At 50.5% G+C, this 27510-nt stretch overlaps 1 protein-coding gene across 1 annotated transcript in view; it reads left to right on the top strand.

Annotated features, from left to right (window-relative positions):
- Positions 1 to 27510, top strand: part of LGR6 (leucine rich repeat containing G protein-coupled receptor 6) — a 201204-nt gene that overhangs the window by 47938 nt on the left and 125756 nt on the right. The window contains exon 2 of the mRNA XM_084611351.1: positions 15439 to 15510. Within this exon, the coding sequence (XP_084467477.1) occupies positions 15439 to 15510 (72 nt within the window). The remainder of the gene's footprint in view (positions 1 to 15438; positions 15511 to 27510) is intronic.

Genomic DNA, 27510 nt, shown 5'->3' with positions numbered 1-27510 from the left:
CAGCTCTGAAATAAATTGATGCTGTTTCCCTACCTATCTGAATGGGCTCCAGGCCGTGGGACTAATGGGGATACACTCCAGCTGCCTCTACCGGAGCTGGGCTGGGCCTGCAGGGCTAACAGGAGAGAAATGCCCTATATGTATTTTAGCCTCTGATACGTATGGGGACCGTTTTCAGCCAGCTGCTAGAGCCAAACCAGGGATCAGCACTGGTGGGACAGCGGGTCCTGTTTTTATTTTTCCTTTCAAGGGATACAAGGTGCTGGACTGCCCACCCTGGAGTGTAGACCTCGATTTACACAGCTCTGGCGCTGCCTGGGTACTCCTGCCTGCTGCCAGGCTAACATGCCTCACCCCTTCCCTGGAGGGGCCCCGCTTTGGGGGGAAGCAGGAAGGTCAATCTCCATGGGCCATTCAGCCCCCGGCCTCTCAGCCTGGAAAGCCACTTAGTGCCCATTAAAAGAAAAGGAGGACTTGTGGCACCTTAGAGACTAACAAATTTATTTGAGCATAAGCTTTCATGAGCTACATGCATGCATCCGATGAAGTGAGCTGTAGCTCATGAAAGCTTATGCTCAGATAAATTTGTTAGTCTCCAAGGTGCCACACGTCCTCCTTTTCTTTTTGTGGATACAGATGAACATGGCTGCTACTCTGAAACCTGTCATTAGTGCCCATTGTGATAGTCTTGGTGATGCGGACGCTGACCTGAGACCCACGAGCTCATTGCACATGTGGGTCATTAAACAGCTGTCAGCTGGAATCAAGCTTCTTGTCACTCCCCATCTGGCCCCAAATCAGAACAGCGATCTACAGGCAAAAGGGTCCCCAAACCCGTTATCACCAGACAAAGCCAGCACAAATACATTGATCTAATGTGTGTGAAAAATACCCTGCAGTTTACCCCAGATCCATTTCAGCAGAGCCCTTTCCAGCCTTCTGATTAGTATGTGCCTCTTGACATGCCCAGCCCAAAGACATGGGGCTGGATTCTGGTGTACCCCTAGTGCCCACCAGGAATGGGATACGGGATACAGGAGCGGAGAGTCTGGGCCAGCGTTCTCTGTGCACACAGGCCCTTCCTGCAGTGCTCTGCCCCCTCCTGTCTGTCTGTCTGGCCCTACCACCCCCAGCCCTGGCACGAGAGAAGCCACCATTGCCTGCTCATGCAGAGAAAGTGTGTTGCAGTTGGGAGTTATAAACCCAGCCCTGGCACCTTTTCTTCATTGTTCCCAGCTCGGCCACACATAGCACGAAAGGTCAGGCTGCCTCTGGTCCCGACTCTGCGTGGCTTTGCCACAGGTAGAAGCATGCAAGCAGCAAATGCCCATGTTCCACAAAACCCGCCGGCACCTCACCTCTGATCTCCTGCCAGCTGATTCCCCGGCGCCTTGGCAGGGCCTGGCTCCGGGGCTACCAGCAACAGCAGCATGCTGCCAGCGCCCGAAGGAGAGGGACGGATCGGCCATGTTACACAAACAGCTGTGGTCGCTCGCATGCCTCTGAGCCTGCGCTCCTGAAAGCAAGCTGGCGGGAACAGGGAATAACGTGGCTACGGGCAGCTCAGGATTCCCAGGAGCAGATGTGGGGGAGGGGGGGGCAAGGAGTCTGAAGGTTGGTGATGGGAGCAGTGAAAGGAGACAGGTGAACAGTGGCAGCTCTAGGCAGATGTGCCATGGGGCCCAGATCCTCAAAAGTACTTAGACTCCCAGCTCCAGTTGAAACGAACAGGTGTTTGGCACCTAAATCCCTTTGAGGATCTAGGCCTAATTAACTAGGGGCACTTAAGAAAGCCGCCATGAGGGCTGTGCCGAAGGAGAAGGGAGCGGCTGGCCAGCTGGCTGTGCAGTAAATCAGTACATGGGACATCAGTACAGAAGCTGCTTGTTACAATGACAAATGCTTTGAGTTTAAATATTGCTTCTTAGTACAGATTTCCCCCTCCGTTCTCACCCTTGTCTTATATGGGCACAAGAAGCAAATTCGTTTTGCAGGGGCACTGTCTAACGGGAAGGCTGATTGTGTGTGTGGCGGGGGGCTGGCACGAGTCTGGCTGTCCAGCTGCACCATATTTGGTCCTTTTATTGGTCCTCCAAAGCCTAGGAAGGAGGCTGTGTATTCTTGAGTGCCATCTACTGGCACGGTGTCTATGAACGCGCTACTTATCGATGTTCCACCATCTCTTTCAGAGAGCGCTCTCATAATGACATTGGCTAATTGCCTCATAGCCATGCAAACAGCTTGCAAAGAGCAGTAGCTAAAGGCGAGTAAAACTGGACCAGCTTGCCGTTAATACTCACAGCTGCGCTCCCTTCACCTCCTCTCTACATGTACAAAGAAACCCAACAACCCATATTTACCCGGCAAAGCATGTACCCTTCCAATAGCATCCTCACAGTGCCCCAGTTCCTCTCCCCTCGTGGCTTGGAAACCATGATCCAGCTTCACCAGTGCGCTCCTGTGAGGGCACGGCATGCTCAGGGGAGGGGATGGAATGGGCGGGAAGAGGCAGGGGTGGGAAGAGGTTGGGCAGGGGGGAGGCCTTGGGGGAAGGAGTGGAGCGGGGACGGGGTCTGGGGCGGACCGGTGGTTAAGCCCCTCTGGGGAAATGAGAAAGTCGGCACCTGTGCTGGGGACTGTCGTGGCCCCCTTAGAATAAGGAAGCCACTTTTGCCCCCCTTCCCCCTGGGTTGTCCCTTTTTGTGCAGTGCTTCATCGGGGGGCAGCAGAGAATCTCAGCTCATGAGCTTTGCACTGCTCCAGTGATTCAGTGACCTCAACTCAGCTCAGCCCGAGTGGCACAAAGCGGCCAGAGCAGAGCTGGTTGGGAATTTCCAGCCGAACATGTTTTCAGCAGAAAATGCCACTTGGCCAAAACAAACTATTCATGGACACCTGTTGATTTTGGCAAAATTCCATTGGGGGGTGCAGGGGACACAATATTTTCACAATGCAATGTTTCGATTTTTCATTTTGGAGCGACTTCATTTTGAAATGTATATTATATTATTCAAATGAAATCTCAGGATTGGAAGGAAGCAGTTTGAGTTTATCTACATGAAATATTTGTATTGACCTGAAACAGACAAACAAAAAGCATTTGGAATTTTGTTTTATGCGAAATTTCAGAATGTTTTGGTTTTGTTCCATTTCAGAACAGAAAACTCGTTTGAATTCCTGGCAGTTCCATTCAATGGAAAATGTGGTTCCTGTCTAGCTCTAAACCACGGCATGTTGGTGAATCAGCCCCTAGATCTATGTGATGAATTCAGTGTGAAAGCAGGCAGACCAAGCTCTTACGGGTTTGGTGAGGGTTCTTTTGGTTAAGCCTGAGCTGTTCTCTGGATGGGTTTCCAGCACTCACCTGGCATGTGGGAGACCCAAATTCAAATCCCTGATCTATCTGATTCAGGATCTCTCGCATCTTAGTCTGATCTTCTGCATAAGACAAGCCACAGAACTTCCCTGAGTAACTCCTGGTTGAGCTAGAGCAGATCTTTTAGAAAAACATCCAATCTTGATTTAAGAATGTCATTAATGGAGAATCCACCAGGACTCTTGGTAAATTGTTCCAGGGGTTAATTACCCGCACTGTTAACAACGTGCACCTTATTTCTAGTCTGAATTTGTCAAGCCTCAATTTACAGCCATTGGATCATCTTAGACCTTTCTCTGCTAGACTGAAAAGTCCACTATCAAATATTTGTTCCACGGCTAGGTACTTATAGACTGCAATCAAGTCACCACTTCACATTCTCTTTGTTAAACTAAATAGATGGAGCTCCTTAAGTCTCTCACTATAAGGCAGATTTTCTAATCCTTTAATCATTCTTGTGGCTCTTCTCTGAGCCCTCTCCAATTTATCTTCATCCTTCTTGAATAATGGACCCCAGATCTGGACCCAGTATTCCAGCTGTGGTTGCACCAGGGCCAAATACAAATGTAATTTAACCTGCTCCAGTTGGCAGCTACTGGTTTCTCTCCTATCTGATGGCCTCCACTGGTGGCTGTCAATGCCACTCCTGCTGGTGGTCTCTGAGAGCAGCTCCTACTTCTCCCTTGCTCCTTCCTTTACTTATCAACATCTCCTGCTGTGCTGGCTTTTCCCTGGTTTCAGTCTGCTTGCACAGATGTCCAGGATCTTCCTTGCAGAGTCTGGTTGGCTGCAGAAGCAGCTGAAAGGAGGAGAGCCAGCTCCGTATGAGATGTGTTCCTCACAGACCACCAGCAAGTGCCGCACAGATCACACTGGCAGAGTTGCCCATTTAGGGTGAGATCCCATGGATTCCGCTATGGGAATAGGACTCAAAAGTTTTTTTTAATATAGCAACATTGTGGGGATCATTGGTAGGGCACAGACATGGTTTAGTGGTTATGGGATGTTCTGAGGGTGAGTCCACGAATTAGAAACATGGAGAACTGAAGTGGAAACACAGGACCACCTCATGGTCTCAGCTACTCCAGGGAAACAGCACTGAAGCCAGGGCCGTGCCTCCAGATTTCTCCTGGAGCACTGGAGATAACTTTGCTCTCTTGCTTGATCTCACCCATCTCCGTTTCTCTGCGGAGGCCACTTGTAATATGGTCCCCCATGTGGGGCTCGTCACTATAACAGGAAACATTTCAGCTAGCTCTCCAAGCCAAATTACCTCTTTGCGAGTGGTGGTGGGTCCAGCCAGAGCCACCCAGGAATTTCATGAAGACCCAGGAATCATTATAGGGAGATCTTGGGAGCTTCTTAAACCCATCATTTATGGCCTGCTTTTCACTGCATATCAATACGAGGTGTCCCAAGGTGCTGAAGGCTCTCATCTCCCACTAACTCAGCCCCTTGCAGGATTGAGCCCAATGTTAGAGGCCTTTGAGACGGGCTGTCGTTTTGTTCTGTGTCTGTACAGCCCCTGACACACTGGGATTCAGGTCCATGACTGGGACTCCTAGGCGCTACTGTAATACACCTAATCAATATTGTACAGCATCTAGCACAGTACAAATAATTAAATAATAACATCCTCCTCCTCCTCCCAGGTGCTATAGCCCATTAGCCTCCCCCCTCAGTCATACTGGAAACTTCTGTTCAGTCCCCTTGGTGCTGGGAAAGCTACCCTGTGTGGGACTGATTTCCAAGTGCTCAGCACCCACAGCCGGGGCTATATGTTCAGAAGGGCTCAGTGCATTAAGAACTTAAGAACGGCCAGACTGGGTCAGACCAAAGGTCCATCTAGCCCAGTGTCCTGTCTTCCGACAATGGCCAGTGCCGGGTGACCCAGAGGGAATGAACAGAACAGGTAATCATCAAGTGATCCATCCCCTGTATCCCATTCCCAGCTTCTGGCAAACAGAGGCTAGGGCACCATCCCTGCCCATCCTGGCAAATAGCCATTGATGGACCTATCCTCCATGAACTTATCTAGTTCTTTTTTGAATTCTGTCATAGTCTTGGCCTTCACAACATCCTCTGGCGAGGAGTTCCACAGATTGACTGTGTGTTGTGTGAAGTAATACTTCCTTTTGTGTGTTTGAAACCTGCTGCCTATTAGTTGCATTTGGCAACCCCTAGTTCTTATCTTATCAGAAGGAGTAAATAACACTTCCTTATTTACTTTCTCTGCACCAGTCATGATTTTATAGACCATTGGAGCAGGTCTGGAACTGAAGCCCTGAAAATCTGGCCTGGATTTCTTTGGAAAAACTGGCACTATTAAAATATCATTGCCCCTTTGGCCCAAGTGATTCACTAATACTGGGGGCCTTGCTGGGTTGTTTCTGTTAGGAGAAATTGATAAGAGGACTGAAGTCTTTGGTGCAATCCTGTGTATTTACAAAGTCTTCACACCAAGTCCTGTTCCCCCGAATGCAGTGAAAACAAACAGCAGCAGGCAGTTTCCTCGCTTATCGTTTCCAAGTCTGCCTCTTCGGCCAGTCCCGTGCCCCCTCTGTCCCTGCTCGCTCTCACAGCTGCTAGCTGTTGGCTTTCAGGGCTAACACACACAGCTCCAGCCAATCAATCTCCTCACCCCTGCATTTGCTACTAAACCTCTGAGCCCTCACAATTTAGCTTCTCATTGGGCCCCTGGCAATACAGCCTGTTGTGTTGGGTGGTGGCTTCTGTTGTCTCCAGCTATCACTACATACAGGGGAGTTTAATTGCTCCCTCCCAATTAGCCTTAAAGAAGGGTGCTTAGCGCACCCAACAGCTTTAACAAGATATGGGATTATCTGCAGGGCAAAGAGCTACTTAATGGCAGGCCTTGAAACCTTCTAGCATCGCAAATAACAACCAGGCGACATGGTCATGTGGCACCCACCCCCTTTGTAGGGACAGGAGCCAGTAGAGATTGCTGGACGTGGGAGACCTCAGCCAGCTCCTTTGGACAATCACTGGCTTGTGGCGTAGACAGAGAACTGACTTGCAAAGCGTTTGATGCAGCCAAAGCTCCTGCTATCACAGCTCCATAATCAATAACAGGAGAGAGGTACCTGCTTCCTGTCGTGGAGTTAGGCTGGGCTAGGACCACAGAGTGGGCATCTCTTCAGCGAAGACGAGACAATTCGTCCCTTTCAAGCACTCCCAAGCAGCTGCAGGGAACCACCCGCCTCTAAAAGCAGTCGGGACCCAGCGGCCTGACTGTCCTCTCAGAGCAGATTTCTAAAGGGGTAACTGCATGGACGCTGGGGGGCTCCTCATTTACCCCGGCATGAGTGAAAGGGCATCTGGCCCCAGGGCCACTGTGTATCCCCTTCTGGGAACCAGTCGGTCCCACACGGCCATTGCTTGGGCAATTTCCCCTTCCTCTAACCACCCTGCTTCATGCAGCTAGCAGCGGTGTAGGGCAGAGGCTGGTGGTCCATGGGAAACCCACACCCCCAGCCTCACGAATCCTCAGTCATTGGCTCTCCTGGTGCAGAGCTGCATTCTGGGGGCCCCAGGAGGGCTGGCTAGAGCCCCTCACAGGAGTTAATGCTGCTTCGAGATGCATTCTCTTGATGCCACGTCTGCTTCCTTCACTATACAGGTTTCCTAGGGGGCACGTGCCACTTTGTGCAGCCCCTGCCCCGACATCCCGTCCTGAGTGACATGCTGGCCACCCAGCTGTCACAGGGCTTTGAATGAAGTGCTCTGCAAAGCTGCCTTTCCTCCAGGACTGCCCAGTTGGGGCTGTTTCGACCTGGGGTTGAGTGCAGTGCCCAGTCAATGCACTGCAAGGCTCAGGGTCGCCTTTAAACATCTCCAGTGTGGATCTCCCTCTCTGTCTGGATGTCTTCGCTCTGGGGACCCCGCATGGCCCATCCCCCGCCGACCTATCCCCTCTCATTCACTATTGAAATGTCAGCGCCCATCTCCGACGACCCCATGATTCCCACCTCCATCGCCCACTGGTTAAGTTTTCAGCCAGGCACCTTCGTGCTTTCTCCCACACTGCCCCTCGCATGCCCCATAAACAGCCGCAAAGCCGCCCCCTTGTTCTACTGCAGCTCCCTCCTCAGAGCTCTCTGCTCTGCCGGGATGCCTGCAAAACACCTGGCAACGGCTGGTGTGCTGAAACCCTGGCCTGACCAGGATTGTCTTCCAGTTTCCTTGTGTTCCCCCATCTGCCTGTACTCATCTCTTGTCTCGTCTTGTACTGGTGATTGTTGGCACTTTGGGTTCTGTATTTGTACAGCGCCTTGCACAATGGGGGGACCAGTCCATGACTTGGGCTCCTTGCCACTACCATAATGCACCTAATGAATAACAGTAATAATGGCACTGCAGCGGGCCAGCTACTCAGCTCGTGTAAATCGGTGTCACTTCAGCGTAGCTCGATGGGCACTCATGGAGGGGAAGGCCTGGTGCTTGCACATCAGGTTTGGTTTTTAGACACATCACAGTCAGTGTCCCAGAAACAGCCCCGATGACAGACTCTTTAGTGGGTTTGTATTCTTAAAAAAGCCTGATTCTGCTCTCGGTGCCGCTGGGTTTAACATCGGTGCAAAGTCACTGACTTCAGTCCGGCGACTTGTCTTCCCGTTCACACCAGCGGCCGCACCCTCAGCGGCTGCAAACTTGAACCAGCGGATGTCAACGTTGCAGCTGCCGGTGGCATTCCCGGCTCGGGTAGACGTACCCCCGCTAGCTTGGCTCGAGGAAGCAGCTGAGAACAGCAGCACGCAGCCCCAGAGGCATGGGCAGCGGGATGCACTAACTGCCCAGAATACAGCCCCGGCCAAGATCCTAGGTACAGGCTTGGGCAGCTAGGCCTAGCACCTGCCCGTGCAGTCCCGGCCGCTTTGCTAGTCTTAGGTACTAGCCTGAGCAGAAATAGTGTGTGTGCATCTACCTCCCAGCAGGGGCACAACAAGGGGAGGAATCAAGGGGGCCAAGCCCTCCCCCCCTTTGACCCTTGACAGGAGCTGGCATGATGGAGAGGCAGCTGGGCCAAATTTGAGCGGTGTTGTGACCCTGTGCATTTGTTTTCCCCCCAACCCCAACTTTTGCAGTCCTTCTGGCCCCTATGGGCACCCCAGCCCACAGGGAGAAACAGAGCAGGGGACACCAGGCACCTCCTAGGAAGGGTGGGAGGGTTGGATTTCGGCTGTTGGTGCTTCCTGGGGAAGTGAAGATGCAGGAGGAGGATGGGCTCTGGGGCTCCCAGGACTGCCTGTCCCTGCTAGGGTTAGAAACATAGAATATCATGGTTGGAAGGGATCTCAAGAGGTCCAACCCCCTGCTGAAAGCAGGACCAATCCCCAATTTTTACCCCAGATCCCTAAGTGGCCCCCTCAAGGATTGAACTCACAACCCTGGGTTTAGCAGGCCAATGCTCAAACCACTGAGCTATCCCTCCCCTGAAGATGGTGCTCTTCTTCTGCCTGACCACTTCCCTAGGGGAGACTGAGGGGCTGGGTGTGGCGGCAGGGAGTCCGCGGGGCTGGGTGTGGGGGCAGATGACTGTGGGGCTGGATGTGGGGGCAGGGAGGCCACGGGGCTCGGTGTGGGGGCAGGGAGACCGCGGGGTGTGGGGCAGGTGACCGCTGGGCGCTGGGGTGAGACTGTGGGGCAGGGTGTGGGGTAATGTAGAGGGAGAGCACAGAGCCGGGTGTGGGGCAATGTGGGGAGGGAGAGCTTGGAGCTGGATGGGTGTGGGGCAGCAGGAGGGGAGTGTGCATGGAGCAGGGGGGAGAGTGCGGGTTTGGGTGCCCAGGCAGCCTGAGGGAGCTCAGGTCTGGGTATGGGGAGCAGCAGGGGGAGATCTGGGGGCTGGGTGTGGGGGCAGCAGAGGGGAATGTGGGGAACTGGGTGCAGGGCAGGAGAGGGGGAGCTTTGGCCCCCCTCTTTCCAAAAATTTTGTTGTATCCTGGCCTCCCAGCTGCAGTGTAGATGTACCCTTTGCTCACTTCGGTTCTCTCAGCTTCGCTCACACCCCTTCATGTAGCACCTCTGAACACCCCAGTGGAGTGGATCTGATTTTCATCGAGTTACCCCCAGGGTGAATCTACCCCATGGGGCTTGGGGTCCGCTGGCCTCAAGCCAAAGGGAAGATTTGTGGGAATTCACATCAAGGGCTCTTCTCCAAGGAAACACTGGAGCGCACAGCCCGGGAGCAGTGGGCTGCGCGGGCCTTTGGGACGAAGTGGCGGGTGAGACTGGCATCTTATTAACCAACATGCAGTGACCTCGGGAGCAGTGCCGCTTATTTTGGGGAATGTAAAATGGTTGCATTGCTGAAATTCTTCACACACACAAAAATGCTTCCAAAGAGCCAGAATGAGCGACTTCGCAGACCCGGAATGCCTGCCAGCCTTGAGAGGGGGCCAGTTGGTGCACGGGAGGTTTCTCCCGACAGATGGTCTTGTTAGAAACAAACCACAAGGCACAATCGCCAGGCTTGGTTAGCTGCCTCATTTTGTTTTCTTTGGTTTACTTTATCCCCCATGATCTGCCAGCTCTGCCACTGTGAAGGGGGCGGGGCAAAGTCAAGGCTCCGCCCCCTCTCCCTTTGCCCCTTCTCTGCCCACTTGCTCGCATGGGGCAGTAGTGGTCCTGCAGAACCAGCTTTCCCCCCATGCACCCAGAGCAGCAATCCAGGCAAGCAGCATGGAAAGGAGCGGTGGGAGGCTCGCTCGGCTGTGGGCTGTATCAGCTGTTTGGAGTTTCCCAGACGGACACTGGACAGGGAGATACTGTGAGTTTTCTCTCACTCCAACCTGCCCAGAGAGCCTTACCCCCGAATGGGATGCTGGATTCTGAGCAATGGCCAGACTCCCTGGGGGCTGCTAACAACCTCCAGCAATGGGCCAGTTCTCCCCCACTAGCCCTCACCAGCCTGGGAGGACATGGGCCTAACAAAGTCCTTCAGCATGCCACGGACTCAAGCCTGGAATTTACCCCCACACAACGATCTCGCCCAGCTGTAGACAGCTCCATCTGAGTCTGCAAAGCAAGGCATCTCCTGGCCATGCTCTGGGAGCGTCTTGAATCGGCTGCGGGGCTTGGATCGGCCAAGCCGTACAGCACCTGCACCGGACCTGTGCTGGCTGGAAGCAGGGAGTCATTTATTTACCTCCCTCCTGGGCACTGTATGAGGCTATAAAATCTGTCCCAGCCCCTCAGCCTCATGCCGAGATGTCTGGGGCCAGCACTCCAGTCATCTAGACGGTCTGTATGGGGCTAGACAGTCCTAACAGGGCCTCAAAAGTGATGGGAAAATCGGGGCTGGATGGGGGAGAAGAAGGCGTGGGGAGGAGCAGGGGGGTCAGGAGTGGGGTGAAGCAGGGTGGAGCCAGAACTATGTGCCCATGATCAGGAGACAGAAGGGGAGTGGGCAGTCAGAGGAGGGCAGTCAGCAGGCACATGGGGGTGGGGGCGTGAGCTAAGGCAGAGGCTGGGGTGGGAAAGGGGCGACGTGGCAAAGGAGAGGGCAGGGGAAGGTGCTGCAGCTCTGTGCAAAGAAAGAGTTTGCGACCTCTGAGCTGTTCCCCACAGGCCGGTGAAAGGGGTATGCTGGGTTTAGGATTTCCCCAATTCCCTTACCACTCCTCATGCTGACCTGTCTGTGAGGGCCGCCTGCTTGCAGCTCAGACAGGAGCATCCAGCCATGTCCCTGTACAACAATAACCCTCCTCAGCCCCAAAGGTTTGACTGAACTCCGAGGCCGAGCCCTGGCTCAACCTCCAGCCCTTCTGAGCTTTGCCAAACTGTGCACTGGAGAGGAAACATCCCAGGGGATGCCCAGGCCCCAGGGTTGGATCGTAGGGGTTGGCTCTGCCCATTTTACAAAGAGGGGCCCGTGTGGATCCACCCAAGCTTCCTCCAAGCAATGTTTGGATCTGGGTCTGTAGTTCAGACCCGGCTCTGGACTCTTCACCGGCCTGTTACATAGAAATGACCCTGGAGGAGAAGATGGTTCCCGTGGCTCAGCAACATGTGCGTGATTTTTCCCAGCACAGTGCGCGCCCCTGTGTTTGCCCATGCGGCTTGCAAGGGGAAGCAAACACACCTGCCAGAGAGTTACGTGATTCAGCTGCACACATGCGGGACCAGGCTGTAGACTCTCCCGTGGCTGGCCTCCTAGGAAGCCCTCAGGACAGACTTGGTGGCTGCGGTGGACACAAACTCCATATTTGCAGGTCCTCACATTGCAGCTTCTTTCAACATTGGGGGCCAAAATCACCTGTGGGGGAAGCATGTGCAACTCCCCTCGGGACTAGTGAGGGCTTACACCAGGCTTGGGTTTGGTCTCCTGTGCCCAGTTTTATAACCGACTCCTTTGGCGTCTCGTTCCGCACTCCTAGAGCGTCTGCCTGGCTCCAGCTCTGCCATTCAGAGTGCTCCGGTTGCTACAAGAATTCACCCTTCGTTAGAGATCCTAGAGAGAAGAGGAAACTCATGCCAATGAGGCAATCTCTTTGCCCTACTGATGGCATCACTGCTTTAAAAAACCTTGGTGTCTTTCTGGTAGGAACAGATCCAGCCCATTGTCCATGGTCTTAGCAGTGTATCTGGGGCAGGGAGGCATGGGGTCAGGGGGTAGGAGGAGAGTAGCACCCTCTAGTTTATTTCTGCTTTTCTGCGCCAGCTAATAGGGCAAGGGCTTGTTTGTGAAAGGAGAGTGACATCAAAGTAAATATATTAAGTTACCCCTGGGGGGCCAGATAAGTTATGAGTCCTGACTCTCTGAATCACGCTTCCATGAACGGTGGCTCCATTTTCCTGTGTATACAAGTTTCGGGAGCGGTTAAGGTGAATATTTAGATTTGTTTTTCTTGAAATCTTGATCAGTGTAACCGCACGAGGCCAGGTAAGTGAAGCTCTTGGGGATTGGCAAGAGTCAGCTGTGAGGGGCGTGTGGAAGATTTCAAAAGCTCTTGGGATCTGCCTTCAAAAGCAGGGTTGGGGGGAAGGAAGGTTCCTGGACGGGAGATTGAGCTGGCAATTCCAGGAATGTGTTTCACTCAACTGTGGCATTTTGGTTTAGAGCCAGACTAGATGGGCTGGGGCCAAAGAGATGATTTCAGGCTTCATTTAAGGTTCTGTGTGAAGAGACTGGCGCTCAATAGTTAGTGGGGGAAAGGGAACAGGAGGACCACAGCATCTGCCACCAGGTGCCTATGTGAGTGGAGCTGGTCTCTAGCACTTCTGCTGAAACAACGGTGAGGTCAGATTCATCTCTGCTGTAACTCCATTGATGTCAGTGGAGGACAGTCTAAGTGATAAGGCACTGGGATGGGACCTGGAGCCTATTCCTCGCTCTGCCACTGACCTACCATGTGACCTTGGGCAAATCTCTTCACCACTCTGTGCCTCTGTTTCCCCACTTACCGTTTGTCTCTCTCATCCATTTAAACTGTAAGGAAGGCAGGGGCTCTCTTTCACTATATGTTTGTACAGTGCCCAGTACAATGTGACCCCAATCTTGACACTATTCTAATCCAAATAATAAATAAAAGCAGGAATGCCCCAGCGATGAGCGGTCTGATGAGTCTCTTCCTCCAAAAATTATACATTAGGTGTTTCAAGATGGACATCAAAAAACAGAGTCAGCTTTTGAAAGTGATGAAGTGAGCTGTAGCTCACGAAAGCTTATGCTCAAATAAATTGGTTAGTCTCTAAGGTGCCACAAGTACGCCTTTTCTTTTTGCGAATACAGACTAACACGGCTGCTACTCTGAAACCTTTTGAAAAATGTAGCCTAAATCAATGGTAGAGCTGGGAAAAGGACCCAGCAGTCTTGATTGCCAGTCTAGTGTCCTATCCATTGGTCCAAGTGTAACCCTTCTGCCAGTTGTTTTTGGCAACAAAAAGGGTTTCCTTTTAAAATTTACAAAACATCACTGGCTCAAGCCTAACCGCTAGGGAAAAGCTACAGACAGACCTCCACTGGCTGCTCTTAACAAGCACGAAATCTGTGTATAAAACAAGGGAAAACTTTATTAAGGAGAAAAATTTGATTATTTTTTTTCCATCCAAAAACTGAAATTTTTCAGGGCCCCAAACCCAAATATTTTTCAGTTCCAGCCATTTTTGTTTCCAGTTTTGGATAGTTTTCAGCTGAAAACCTACCTACATTTTGGCTGAAAAACCACAGAATGCTGAGTTTTCCTATGAGAAAGCCCTTTTTCTTCCACCCAAAAAGGAAAAAAAAGTATTTGGTCAAAAGTCCAATTTCCCATCAAAAAAAAGTTTAGATGGAAATTTGTTGACCGGCCCTAACAGCCAGGGCCTGATGCCTGCTCCCCTTGATATGTGAGAGTGTCCCAGATCCATAGGGGATGTGAGTCTGTCACCACACAGCGAGGGAGCCTTGACGCTTTAGTTCAAGCTGTAGCAGCTTCTGCTTTTAGCTCCGGAAGTCCCCAGTTATAATGCCAGTGTGTTGGTCACGATGGCAGTGATCACAGACCTGGGCATTGGGGGGGGGGGGGGGACTTTCCAGCCAGGCTTCAGTAGCACAGCTGTGCATCTACCTCCTATTCACAGCTGTACCTGCCCAGATCCTTCTAATTCCATCGGCACCCTGGGCATGGGCTGCCCTGCCAAGCCGATTCCATGGAACGGCACTGGGAAGCTGGCCCTCCCTCCCTCCAGGACAGGCGCAGTTTTATGGAGCCACAGCCATACCTGCCTGTTCCTTTCATCAGTTCCTGCTAACTCACTGCCCTTGCTGATTTCCTGAAGGGAGAATGTCTAGGAGCTCCTGGTGTAGAGTTTTAGCCACAAATTTACTCTTGATCTATGGAATAGCACACGGGGTTTTGTTACTGTTAATTGTATGGTCGACACATGATGGACTAGTAGGTTATAAAGGTTGGAGATGGAAGTCAGTCAAAGCCGGCACTTTCCAATGAAGTATCTGGTCTCCTGAGAGTGAATGTGTCAGATATTAAACAGATACTAAATGGGGCCTCAGCCAGAAGCCACAGAACTAGAAAAAAGCCAAATCTGAAGCGGTTTTCTTCAGTATTTCTTCAAATAGGCTTGGCAGAATTCAACTTTTATTTTTATTGGTTTATAATTTCAATAGATAATATTGATATTTTAGCAGCTTTTCAGTATTTACTGATTTTCACAGTTGTAGGAAATTATGAGGGGGGGTTCAGACAATTATTTAATGACAATAAACACTGGGATTCGAAAAGTTAAAGTTTTATAACCATTGAAACATGTGTAGTCAACATCACAGGTCAAAATATGCCAAGTAAATAGCATTAAAACAAGCTCTAATTAGTCCTCACGTTGCATTTTTCTTACTTTACTTCTCTGTAAATTTTGGTTGTTATTGATGGAAATATTTTTTTCATCTGTTTTTGTGCGGGGAAATCGACATTTACTGACGTTGACCGATTACAAGCCAATCCTTCCAAACCTGTGTATAAAGTAGGACATGGACTTTGCAACCAGGTTTGGAGCAAATTCCAGGCCCTGCAGTCTTCATCATGACCCTTTGCCTGGCTGTTAACAGTTCAGAGCAAGCCAAGACCCATTCCCTCTTCAACAACTCGCTATCACCTCTGCAGGGCAGGTGTGTACTGCTGCCCTGGACGAGATCCCCCTGCAGGGAGCAGTGTGGATAATGGCTAGAACAGGACACTACTGGGTCTAAAGAAATAATATTCCAAACCGCTCAGTGCCTGGGTTTCCCGAAGTGGGGTAATAACACTTACGGGGCTGATGGGAAGCTTCATAAACCTGCTGATGCTTGAGATGCTCAGATGAAAGATGCGCTAGAAGAATATAGTATTAATTATTTTGATTACATCTTTCATCCTGCTTTGTGCACTGATATTTTCCCCCAGAGCCTGGGAGTTTTTTTCTGCTTGCCATGTTAGAGCTGAGATGCCGTTGACAAGGGCGTATCCTCCCTCGCCAGAGCCCAGCCAGCAGAGCAGGGAGTGGTTTATGCCAGGCGAGCCCCCAAAAATAACTGATCAGCGACTTCTATCTTTCTTCTCCTTTAGTGATCTGAGCATGAACAACATTAGCGAGCTGCAACCCAGGCCATTCCAGCACCTGCGCTTCCTGGAGGAGCTGTAAGTACGGCACGACTGCACCGAGCATAGCTCGTTCTGGGGCGGCATGTGGTGGAGAGGGCTGTGGCTTGGGAAGGGAGCCAAAGTGACCTCAGTGGAGCTAAAATGCAAGAGGGGAATCAGGTCCCATGTCCCTGGGGGAGGTGAGAGTATTACAACAGATGCAGTGGCTTCGTGCAGTGATGAATTAATTCCATGCTGAGTTGCACTAGTTGTTACATTCTCCTCTCACGCTGATGGAAATCGGGAGTTGGCAGCAGACATTGCAGTAGATGTGAAATCAACATGAGAGGAGCATCAGGGGCTCCCCTGTCCCAGAGCAAAGCAGTAACTGCTCACACTGCTGGACAGGCTGTTTACTGTTTCAGCTTCTGGAGACGTGGGGATATCCTCACTACTTGTACGTGGGCCGGTGGGGTGCAACTTTGAAGAGGCACGTGTAAGTGCTGCAATTGAGGCGGTGTAAGTAGGCCGTGGAATTCAGGAAAAATCTGATTTTGCACCAAAGGCAGGGGGCTCCTGTTATACGGCAGTGTGAATGGCAGCTTGCTCTCTGTGGCTATGCCTACACTTGGCGTGTGATGAGGGCGAGCACGAATAGGTGCACCTGAGCAGGGAAACCACACCCCTAGCTCCTACCCTACACCCACCCGACCTGGCACTCTGATTACGTGTGCACTGGAATATCAGTGATGCCAGCAAAATAACAAAATGAGGCCACGTGCCAGTGACACACCTGGCCTGGCTGGAGATGGTAGCCTGGTCTGAAAGGCTATCGTTTACCCTAGTGCAAAACACCAGCATTAGGAGCAACTTAAATTCCATGTAACCCCTGAAAATAGGGCATAAGGGGACAGCCCTTTGCCTGGGGGTGAATTTCACCCTGAGAAAATAACGCACAATATCGCTTGACCATGGAAGAGGCCTCTATGGTTTTGTCCTGATGCCATGGCTGCTTGGAGCAGGCCAAATATTAGAGCTGATTGAAAAAAGTTGTGTCAGAAGAGTTTACTGTAAAAAAAAAAAAAGACAGCTTCATAGAAATTGAAACACTTGTATGTGATACTAAAATATTAATTTTAATATTGCATCATGCTGATATACGATATAATGTTGTATCTCTAAATATGTGGTATGTGTGGGGTTTGGAATATTTAATTAGACTATACAAGTTGAAATGAAACATTTCAACACTATCATCCTTCGCGTTTCTAGAGCTGCTTTCACCCCAGGATCTCATGTGGGGCAAGCCAGTAGTATGCGCCCCATTTTGCATATGGATAAATTGAGAGCCAGAGAAGAGGATCAATTTGCCCAGTGAGTCGTCAGTGGTGGAGCTGGGGATAGAACCCAGGAGTTCTGAGTTCCAATCTGATGCACTGACTGTTGGGTCACTGCCTGTCACACTCACTGGCCTTGTGTCCTTGTTTCCTTATACTCCCCTGTCAGTCCATGTGTCTCCATCTGTCGTCTTTTGTCTTAGACCTTGTCATAAATATAAAGGGAAGGGTAATCACCTTTAAAATCCCTCCTGGCCAGAGGAAAAATCCTTTCACCTGTAAAGGGTTAAGAAGCTAAAGGTAACCTTGCTGGCACATGACCAAAATGACCAATGAGGAGACAAGATACTTTCTGAAGTTGGGAGGAAGGAGAAAAACAAAGGGTCTGGGTCTGTCTGTGTGATGCTTTTGCCGGGGACAGAACAGGAATGGAGTCTTAGAACTTAGTAAGTAATCTAGCTAGGTATGTGTTAGATTATGATTTCTTTAAATGGCTGAGAAAATAGCTGTGCTGAATAGAATGAATATTCCTGTCTGGGTGTCTTTTTTGTAACTTAAGGTTTTGCCTAGAGGGGTTCTCTATGTTTTGAATCTAATTACCCTGTAAGATATTCACCATCCTGATTTTACAGAGGTGATTCTTTTTTACTTCTATTAAAAGCCTTCTTGTAAGGAAACTGAATGCTTTTTTCATTGTTCTAAGATCCAAGGGTTTGGGTCTGTGGTCACCTATGCAAATTGGTGAGGATTTTTACCAAACCTTCCCCAGGAAGTGGGGTGCAAGGGTTGGGAGGATTTTGGGGAGAAAGATGTTTCCAAACGACGCTTTCCTTATAAAAATAAACCCAGATAAATGTTTGGTGGTGGCAGTGGAAGTCCAAGGGTAAAATAGTTTGTACCTTGGGGAAGTTTTAACCTAAGCTGGTAAAATTAAGTTTAGGAGGTTTTCATGCAGGTCCCCACATCTGTACCATAGAGTTCAGAGTGGGGAAGGAACCTTGACAGACCTAGATGGTGTTTTCTTGGGGCAGGGCCTATCCTTTTGTTCTGTGTCTGTACAACACCTAGAACATTGGGTTCTAGGTCTAGGACTGGGCTCCAAGGTGCTACCATAATACACCTAATAAATAATGTACAGTGCCTAGCACAATGGGGTCCTAGTGCATGACTGGGGCACCTAGGCACTACCGTAATGTATCTAATAAATTATAATATCAAAATAAACATGTCAGAATGTTTTTTAGTTTTGGCTTTTCATTCTGAGTAGAATAATGTCAGAATTTCCTGAGGAGCAGAAATTCCAGTTCCAGACCATCTCTCCTGCACATGCTGCCCCGAACATGGCATCAGTGGCAGATTAGCCACTGGGCCAATGGGGCCCAGACCCAGGGGACCTGGCCAACTGGGGGGCCTTGGAAAAATGGGCACCCTGCGCCCCAACCCACTCCGCCTGCCTGCCCAGAACTCGTGCCAGGAAGTGGGGTTAGGGCACTGGGGCTTGTGCCGCTCTTCCTGCCCACCTGCTGCTCTTACCAGGGAGCGTGGGAAGCCCCCATGCCCTGACCCCACTCCCTGGCAGGAGCATGGGGAAGCTGGGGGCGGATGGGGGTGGGGAGGGGCCCCCACTTGTTCTGGCCTAGGGCTCCACAAAACAGTAATCCGTCTCTGTGAGGCACTCCCTGAGAGCATGCACAGCTGGCTCTTAGCTACACCGCCTTTCATGCTTCCCAGCACGTGTTCACACTTGTGATGGCAGCTTACTGGACCCAATTCAGCGGCGTTGGTGTAAGGCAGTGTCATGGTGATGAGACATATGTAAGCTATGCCCTGATCTTGCCGCTGAGCCGTTGTCTCAGAGGAAGCAGGAGAGAACAACACCTTGGTGCTCTGAGCCTTTGTACTTTTGAATTGTGTGCCGTACTCAGACACCACAGGACCAGGTGTCGTATTGGGGCTGGCAGGCGTGGGGTTCTTGCCGCCAGCTAACCAGGACGGAAGGGTTGGCTGCAGGCTGGTATTCTAAGCTGGGCTGGGAACAATGAGTAGAGGGCAGAGTTTGTGGACGGAGGAGAACGGTAGGGAAGGGACGTGGTTGGGGATTGGTCCTGCTTTGAGCAGGGGGTTGGACTAGGTGACCTCCTGAGGTCTCTTCCAACCCTGATAGTCTATGATTCTATGGAGCCTGAGCGACAATGACAGGTCTCCCATCACAGGAGGGAAGGGAGGGTAAAGGGAGATCCCCTGTGAGCAGCTGGGTGGAAGGCTGTGTGCGTGTTTAGGGAGAATCTCTCTCTCTCTCTCTCTCTCTCTCTCTCTCACACACACACACACACACACACACACACACACACACACACACACACACACACACACACACACACACACACACACACACACTGGTGAGCAGATAGCGTTGCCTAAAGGTTAACCAATCTGAGGACATACCAAAGCCTCAACATCTTTTATTTATTTTTTCAAAGTCTCATAATTTTCAAATCAGTCTCATGGTTATTTTGGAACAGACTCCTCTTGTTAACTGCCAGGGCTGGTGATTACTAGCCAAGGTACCAAATGGGAATAAGGAAAGCGAAGGGGATGGAGAAGGTGGCACATAGATCCGTGCGGTCATAGGTTCCAAGGCAAAAGGGACTGTTAAGATCACCTTGTCTGACCTCCAGCATAACGCAGGCCAGAAACTCTCACCCAGGGATTCCTGCATCAAACACAATTATTTCAGGTTGAGCTGAGCAAGAGGTGCCCAGTCTTGATTTAAAGACTTCAAGTGATGGAAAATCCACCACACCGGTTGGCAGTTTGTCCCAATGGTCAATTCCCCTCTCTGTTAAAAATGTGGGTCTTATTTCGGGTCTGAATTTATCTAGTTTAGCTTCCAGCCACTGGTTCATGTTCTATCCTTGTCTGCTACTTCAAGAGCCCTCTTATATTGGAAACCTTTTCCCCTTGTAGGCACTAATAGGCCAGGATGAAATCACTTCTCAACCTTCTCTTGGGTAAGCTACGAAGTTCAAGCTTCTTAAGTTTCCTGCTATTAGGCAGGTTCTCCAGACCTTGATTCCTTCTTGCAGCTCTTTCCTGAACCCTCTTCAGTTTTTCAACATCATATTTAAAGTGTGGAGACCAGAACTGGACACAGTATTTCAATCTGTGTCCCAAGGTAATACTGTTTTCCCACTTCTACTCAGTATTCCCCTTGCTAGGCAATTAATGGTTGCCTAGCTGACAGTGATTATGACTTGATTCCATGTATCATGTGCAGAAAGAAAAGAGAGGGAGAGAAAGAGAGAGAGAGAGAGTGTACTAATTTAATAATTAGCACAATTAGCTTCCCTCAGCTCCCATTGGCTGGGAATGGCGAACCACGGCCACTGGAAGCTGCGGACAGCTTTGCCTGCGGATGGTCAGTGTAAACAAACTGTCTCATGGCCCACCAGTGGATTAACCTGACTGGTCGCAGGTTGCCCACCACTGCTCTAGAGGCTTCTAACCCTGCTGATGACCCTTGTGGGTGTCAATATGATGCCACATGATGGAATTTCTGTTTGTTCAGTTTGGGTTTATAAAAATCTAGGAAATTAAATAGACAAAAACTATATTAAAAGAATATGAAGGTTGCAAAGTCAAGTACTCTGGAGTTAGGAAATGCCAGAATAGGATGTTGGTGCATCACCAGTGCACCATCAGCACCAGTCAAGTCTTGCCTACCGCCTCCAGAACCCCATCCAATCTTGCAGGTATATCTCATGCCTTTGCTCCCACACCCCATTCTGCTGTCCTGCTGTCCCTTGCAGAATGTTCCGTCCTCTCTTCTTACCAGAGAGTGTCCTGTTTGCAGATTGTCCGTCTTCTTCGGACAGTTAGAGATCTTCTCTTCGGCATATTTGGTGTCTTTGTGAATGGGGCGGAACATCCATCCTTGAGTGTATCTCATGCCCTACCTTGTTCCTTCCCTCCAATGAACTCTTCAGAGATTTTCCCAGAGTACCTGACAGCAACTGTATAGGCAGACATGGGAGAAGAGGGAAGATCCCCTCTTGTGGGGGAGGGATAGCTCAGTGGTTTGAGCATTGCTCTGCTAAACCCAGGGTCGTGAGTTCAATCCTTGAGGGGGCCATTTAGGGATCTGGGGCAAAAATTGGGGATTGGTCCTGCTTTGAGCAGGGGGTTGGACTAGATGACCTCCTGAGGTCCCTTCCAACCCTGATATTCTATGATTCTATGACTCATATCCAGCTTCTCGTCCACTGTAACCCCTAGGTCCTTTTCTGCAGAACTGCTGCCAAACCATTCGGTCCCTAGTCTGTCACGGTGCATGGGATTCTTCCGTCCTAAGTGCAGGAGTCTGCACTTGTCCTTGTTGAACCTCATCAGATTTCTTTTGGCCCAATCCTCTAATTTGTCTAGGGCCCTCTGTATCCCATCCCTATCCTCCAGCGTATCTACCTCTCCTCCCAGTTTAGTGTCATCTCCAAACTTGCTGAGGGTGCAATCCACACCATCCTCCAGATCATTTATGAAGATATTGAGCAAACCCGGCCCGAGGACCGACCCTTGGGGCACTCCACTTGATACCGGCTGCCAACTAGACATGGAGCCATTGATCACTACCTGTTGAGCCCGACAATCTAGCCAGCTTTCTATCCACCTTATAGTCCACCTTATATCTCTTCATGTGGAAGCTGTTCCATATCCCTAATCATTCTGGCAACATTTGGGGGCATTTTTGTTGCCCTTCTCTGCACCTTTTCGAATTCTAATATATATTTTTGAGGTGGGGCGACCAGAACTGCACACAGTATTCAAGGTGTGGATGTTCCATGGATTTATATAGAGGCATTATGGCATTTTCTGCCTTATTATCAATTCCTTTCCTACTGGTTCCCAACATTCTGTCGCCTTTTTGGCTGCCGCTGCACATTGAGGGGATGTTTTCAGAGAACTAGCCACAATGACTCCAAGATCTCTTCCTTGAGCTAATTTAGACCCCATCATTATATATGTATAGCTGGGATTATGTTTTTCAATGTGCATTACTTTGCATTTATCAACATTGAATTTCATCTGCCACTTTGTTGCCCAGTCACCCAGTTTTGTGAGATCCCTTCGTAACACTTCGCAGCCAACTTTGGACTTAACAATCTTGAGCGATTTTGTATCATTGTTCACCCCCTTTTCCAGAAGATGTATGAATCCATTCAACAGCAATAGTCCTCTATATAGTCCCGCTATATACCTCTCTTCACTGTGAAAACTGACCATTTATTCCTACCCTTTGTTCCCTGTCTTTTAACCAGTTACTGACCCATGAGAGAACCTTCCTCTTATCCCATGACTCCTTACTTTGCTTAAGAACCTTTGATGAGAAACCTTGTCAAAGGCTTTCTGAAAGTCCAAGTACACTATATCCACTGGATCCCCCTTGTCCACATGCTTGTTGACACTCTCCAAGAGTTCTAACAGACTGAGGCATGATTTCCCTTTACAAACACCATGCAGACTCTTCCCCAACATATCATGTTCATCTCTGTGTCTGATAATTCTGCCCTTTACTATAGTTTCAACCAGTTTGCCTGGTACTGAAGTTAATCTTACCAGCCTGTAATTTCTAGGATCATCCATGAAGCTTTTTAAAAAAGATCAGCTTCACATTAGCAACCCTCCAGTCATTGTGTGCAGTGGGTGATTTAAGTGATAGGTTACATGCCACAGTGAGTTGTCCTGCAGCTGCATGTGGTTGCCTTGATGTTCATTAGGCTGCAGCACAGAGCTGGTTGCCAGGTTTTCGCTCCCAAGCCACCTCCCCCATTGTCTCTGGCAGCAGTGGAGGGTTCATTTATCACTAGGGATCAAAGATGGCTTTGTGGTTACGGCACAGCACTGGGAGTCAAGCGTTCAGTTCCTGGCTCAGCCATTAACTCTCACTGTGTGGTCTTGGGTGAGTCACTTCCCCCTTCTGTGCCTCAGTTTCCCCACCTGTAAAATGAAATAATGATACTCAGACGTGAGCTGTGACTCATTAATATTTCACCTGGGGCTCTTCAGAAGACAAATGCAATCAATGATATAGCCCCAGAGGGCTCCCAGGAAGAGCAGATGCTCAGCTTCATCTGACTTTGAAGAAGCAACATATCCAGGGTCTCCCTTCCCAGGATGGCTCCCTGACAGCTGTCTGTCAGGCCGTTTGACTGCATTCTCGGCACCCCCTGCTGCCCGCGCTCTCCACCCCTCCCACCTGCCTCGAGCTTTGGAGTGGGGAAAAATCAAACTGCATTTGACGCTGGCAACAGAGCGTGGGGAACACATACAGTCCCCGCACAGGCACTGGCTAGCTCTGCCTGCCAAGAAAGACAGCTCCAGTTCCTTGGGAAAGGGGTCTCCTGAAATAGGGGCCTGGAGGTTAGCATCTTTTCTTTTCTTTTCTTTTCTTTCAGCTGATTAAAGTTGCTAATAAATCCCACTTAATGCAGCCTGAAGCCAGGAGCCAAGTGAGACAAGGGCAATCGGCACAGAAGCAATAGAAAGGGGATTTTGAAAGCTGGCCTGGGAAAACGAACATGTTGAAATGTGTTCCCCAGCAAAGGCTTTTGTTACTGCGTTTCGAACCCTAGCATGTGAGCTCGGTGCCAGCAGGAAGGAGTGGAGCAGTGGACAGGTGTCCCCCATGGCCGTTCGCCTCGCATCCTCTCCCGGTTCGGGGCACGTGTGGCCGGCTGCCCACCGCTGGGTCTCCTCCTGGCAGAGCAGGGCCTGTTGTCATGGGGGTTGTGCTTTGTGTGCGGGGGTTGGAGTATCACCAGGGGGCACCAGTCAGGGGTCAGAGCCCCGCTGCGAAAAGGATGCAGACAGACAAGGTGCAACAAGCGCAGGCAACAAATAACAGGAGGAGGTGGGGAAGGGCGGGTGCCTGCGAAGCCGGTAGGTGACCACACAGCCACCAACTAGCCTACGGCCCTGCTACCCCCGCTGGTGTCTGCAGGGGACAGCAGCACTCTGGGATCTCAGCAGGGGAAGGTGGAGATCCTTCCTCCTCTGAGCCCTCTGTGGTGCATCTCGCCCCATCTCTCTCGCTTGCTAGTGGGGTGGAGGGGCCAGAGCCCTGCTCCCTGTGACAAGGCAATTGTGTGCCATGGGGACACTGAGATGACTGTGGCATATGGATGCTGTGTTATACGGGGCTGTCACAGGGTGGTCCCCTGAGAGTCCTTTCCAGCTCAGTGGCTGACCACAACCACTCCAGGTCTTCTCAACCTTCACGGTGCTTTGTTATGAACTACCTTCACAATCAAGAGCCAGCTTCCCCCCTTGCTTCTGGGCAAGGGTACAGTAGTCGTAGCAGCAGCCAGTCCTGCCAACTTCTGCCTTCCTTCTGGCTCCCTGCCCTCTCCCAGCACTTCCTTCCTGTTTGCCTACACAGGCCTACCAGCTGGGGACACTTCCACCCCGTTAGCCCCTCAGCTGGGTCGTCCCTCAGTTAATTGGTCACCTCTGCCAACAGCTTGTCTTTCAATCAGCACTCGCTTCATAGCAGCGGGTGAGGAGCTGAGTCAGCGCATCCCATTACAGGGGCCCCGATGCATCTCTGACCCAGCCGTCCAAGGTTACGAGGCATTGCCTTTACTGGGACGCAGTGCATTGTGGGGGCCTGACATTTCCGTGGCATGGTGATACTGTCTTACGGGGCGTTGGCATTCCTATGACACAGCTGCACTGCCTTCAGGGGCAATGACCTTTCTGCGACGTAGCTCGACCCACTAACGTTCCTTTGATCTCGCCATGCCGCAGTCTGATGCACCGGTGTTTCTGCGACGTAGTGGTGCCTAGGTCCTCGATACTCCTGTGAACCAGCTGTGCGACGCTCGAGGGAGCAATGTGTGTGATACAGCCGAGCTGCATTGCGGGGTGCCGGGGTTTTCGGGACGTGTCGACGCAGCATTGTTGGACACTGACCGTTTCTGTGAAAAAGCCGCGCTGCAGGATAGACCCATCACATTTCTGTGTGACAGGGTCGATTCTTATTGTGGGCGCGGACATTTCTGCAACCCAGCGGTACCGCGTGCTGGGTCATTGTAGTGGGGCGGTCACCCTGCTCCGGCCCTGAAAGGGTTAAAAGCCAGCCCTTGGAGAGGGCTGGGGCGGAGAGCCAATCAGAAAAGGCTGGGAGGCAGCCAATCAGGGCCAGGCTGGGCCCTATAAAATGGCTGCAGGGCCAGACTGCAGGCAGTCTCTCTCCAGCTTTGGAGTGAGATGGGCTGGAAGGAGACATGGGTACTTTGGACAGTGCTGGTGAAGGGCAGGAGCAGCTGGGGAAGCTCCAGCCTGGCAAACCCCCCGGCAGAGGCCTTGCTGTTAGGGCCGGAGGAGGTATTAGGGCTGTGGGGAAGCAGCCGGGGGAGGAAGAGGCAGCAGGTCTAACCCCCTTGCCGATGACAAGTGGCCACTTCAGACTGCAGTTTGCCCCTGAGGGAAGGGGCTAGATGAAGACTGGCAGTGGGTCATTGAGGCACGATGGGCTTGTGGGATTGGGGTTCCCCAGACAGGGAAGGACCCTGAGTGTGGGGGTACTGCCACGGGGCAGTACCCAGGAGAAAGGGCACCGTGGGCCGGGAGGGACGCGGGGCCTGAAGTAGAGTGGTGGAGATCGATCATGAAAGACAAGTAGTGACAACAGGAGAAACACTGGCCAGCAGGAGGTGCTCCGAGGTTGGGATGAGTTAATTCCTGAACGACCAGCAGGAGATGCCGTGGCGGTAAGTGCTTGACCTGTTACACTCATTGATATTTAATCAAAGCAATGCTGCTTCATGGGGCATGGATACTCCTGAGCGATGGTATTGGTGTGATATTAAGCAGTGCTGTGTTATGGGCCACTGCTATTTGTCGGACAACCCGGTGCTGCATTCTGTCACGCTTCCCGTTGCTGCATTTTGGGGTATGTGGATTTCTGTGTCATAGTGGTGGTTTATGGTAGGGCTTCTCAGCATATAAAAGCCAGGGCCAGCGTTAGGGGCAGCACGCAGGTATGGCCTACAGTCATGGCGTCGTTGGGCATTCAGATTTCTGGGGTGTAGCGGTGCTTCATTAAGGGACACTTCTGAGACATTTTGATTGTATTCCGAGTTTCTAAGGCTAGAAGTGATCACTGTGATCGTCTAGTCAGATCTCCTGAATAAGAAGTTCAATAGCTGTACTCTGTTCCATACAGAGGCACTTATCAGGGCCCCGGAACGGGGGACAATGGCCCCATCACTTTTTACTGGCCATAAGGGCGAGTGACGGAGGACAGGTCTTGGGTGGAAGAGGTGGAGCGGGGATTTGGGGGGGGGGGAAGAGGTGGTGCAGGGGCGGGGCCTTGCAGGAAGGGGTGGGGCCTCAGGGAGAAGGGGAAGTGCAAGGGTGGCGACTTGGGGAGGGGTGTGTGTGTGAGGGTGGAGACTCTAGGGAAGGGTAGGCATGGGGGGCAGGATCACTGTTCAGGCTCCGGGGTGGGGGGGGCCCACTCTTCGGGAGCTTCCACCATTCCTTGAACTTATAGGCTGTGATCAAGTCACCCTTTATTCTTTGTTAAGTGAAACAGACGGAGCTCCATGTATTCTAAGGCATGTGATTTTATTTTTAATGTTAAGGCCAGAAGGTGACATTAGATCATCTTGTCTCAACTCCTGTGTATCGCAGGCCATTACATTTCGCCCAGTTCCCACTGTACTGAGTCCAATACCTGGTGCTTGGCTAAAGCATCTTCCAGAAAGGCATGCAGTCTTGATTTGAAGATCTCCATATTTGGAGAATCCATCACTTTCCTTGATAGCTTGTTCCAATGATTCATCAGCCTCCCTGTTAAAAGATGTGAGCCTAATTTCTAATTTAAATTTGTGTGGCCATCTGCTTTTGTTCTGCCTTCCTCTTCTAGGTCGAAGTCCCCCTTAGTATCCATTATTTTCTCTCCATGAAGATATTTATGCACTGTAATGAAGTCGCATCTCAAACTTCGTTGTGATAAGCGGAGCAGATTGAGCTCTGTCTCTTCCTGTCGGGCATTTTCTCCAGCCACCAAATTTTTATGGCTCTTTTCTGCACCCTCTCCAAATTTTCAATAGCCTTTTAAAAAATGTGGACACCAGAACTGGACATGGTGTTTAGTACCAGTCTCACCAATGCCATTTACAGAGGCAAAATCACCTCCTTCCTCAAAAGTCCCCTGCTTATCCAGCCAAGAATTGCATCCGTGTTTTTTGCCACAGCATCGCACCAGGCGCTCGCATTCAGTTGTACCAAATGATCCGGATCGCTCTGTTTGACGGTCCTGTCCTCATCATTTTCTGTTCGGCCAATTATTCTTTCATTTGCATATTTTATCAGCCCCGATTTTACATTTACTTCCAGATCACTGATGCAAATGCTGAATGGGATCAGACCTAGTACCAATCTCTGCAGAACCCCACTAGAAACTACCCCTACAATGAAGATTCCCCCTTGGACCACTACTTTTTGAGATCTGTCAATTAGCTAGTTCATAACCAATTTAATGTATGCTTCATTGATATTGTGTAATGCTCTTTCTTTTTTAAATCCAAAATGTTGTGTGGTACTAAATCAGATGCCTTATAAAAATCTCAGTATATTATCTCTGCAGTTAACATACACCCATGTTGACTGGCATTGATTCTATTCCTATTCTTTAATATTTTATCACTTGAATCCTGGA

Source organism: Lepidochelys olivacea (assembly GCF_965140295.1).
Source record: "Lepidochelys olivacea isolate rLepOli2 genome assembly, chromosome: 21".
Taxonomy (NCBI): domain Eukaryota; kingdom Metazoa; phylum Chordata; order Testudines; family Cheloniidae; genus Lepidochelys; species Lepidochelys olivacea.
Note: the sequence above shows the minus strand (reverse complement) of the source record. Positions and strands in the feature narration are given on the sequence as shown.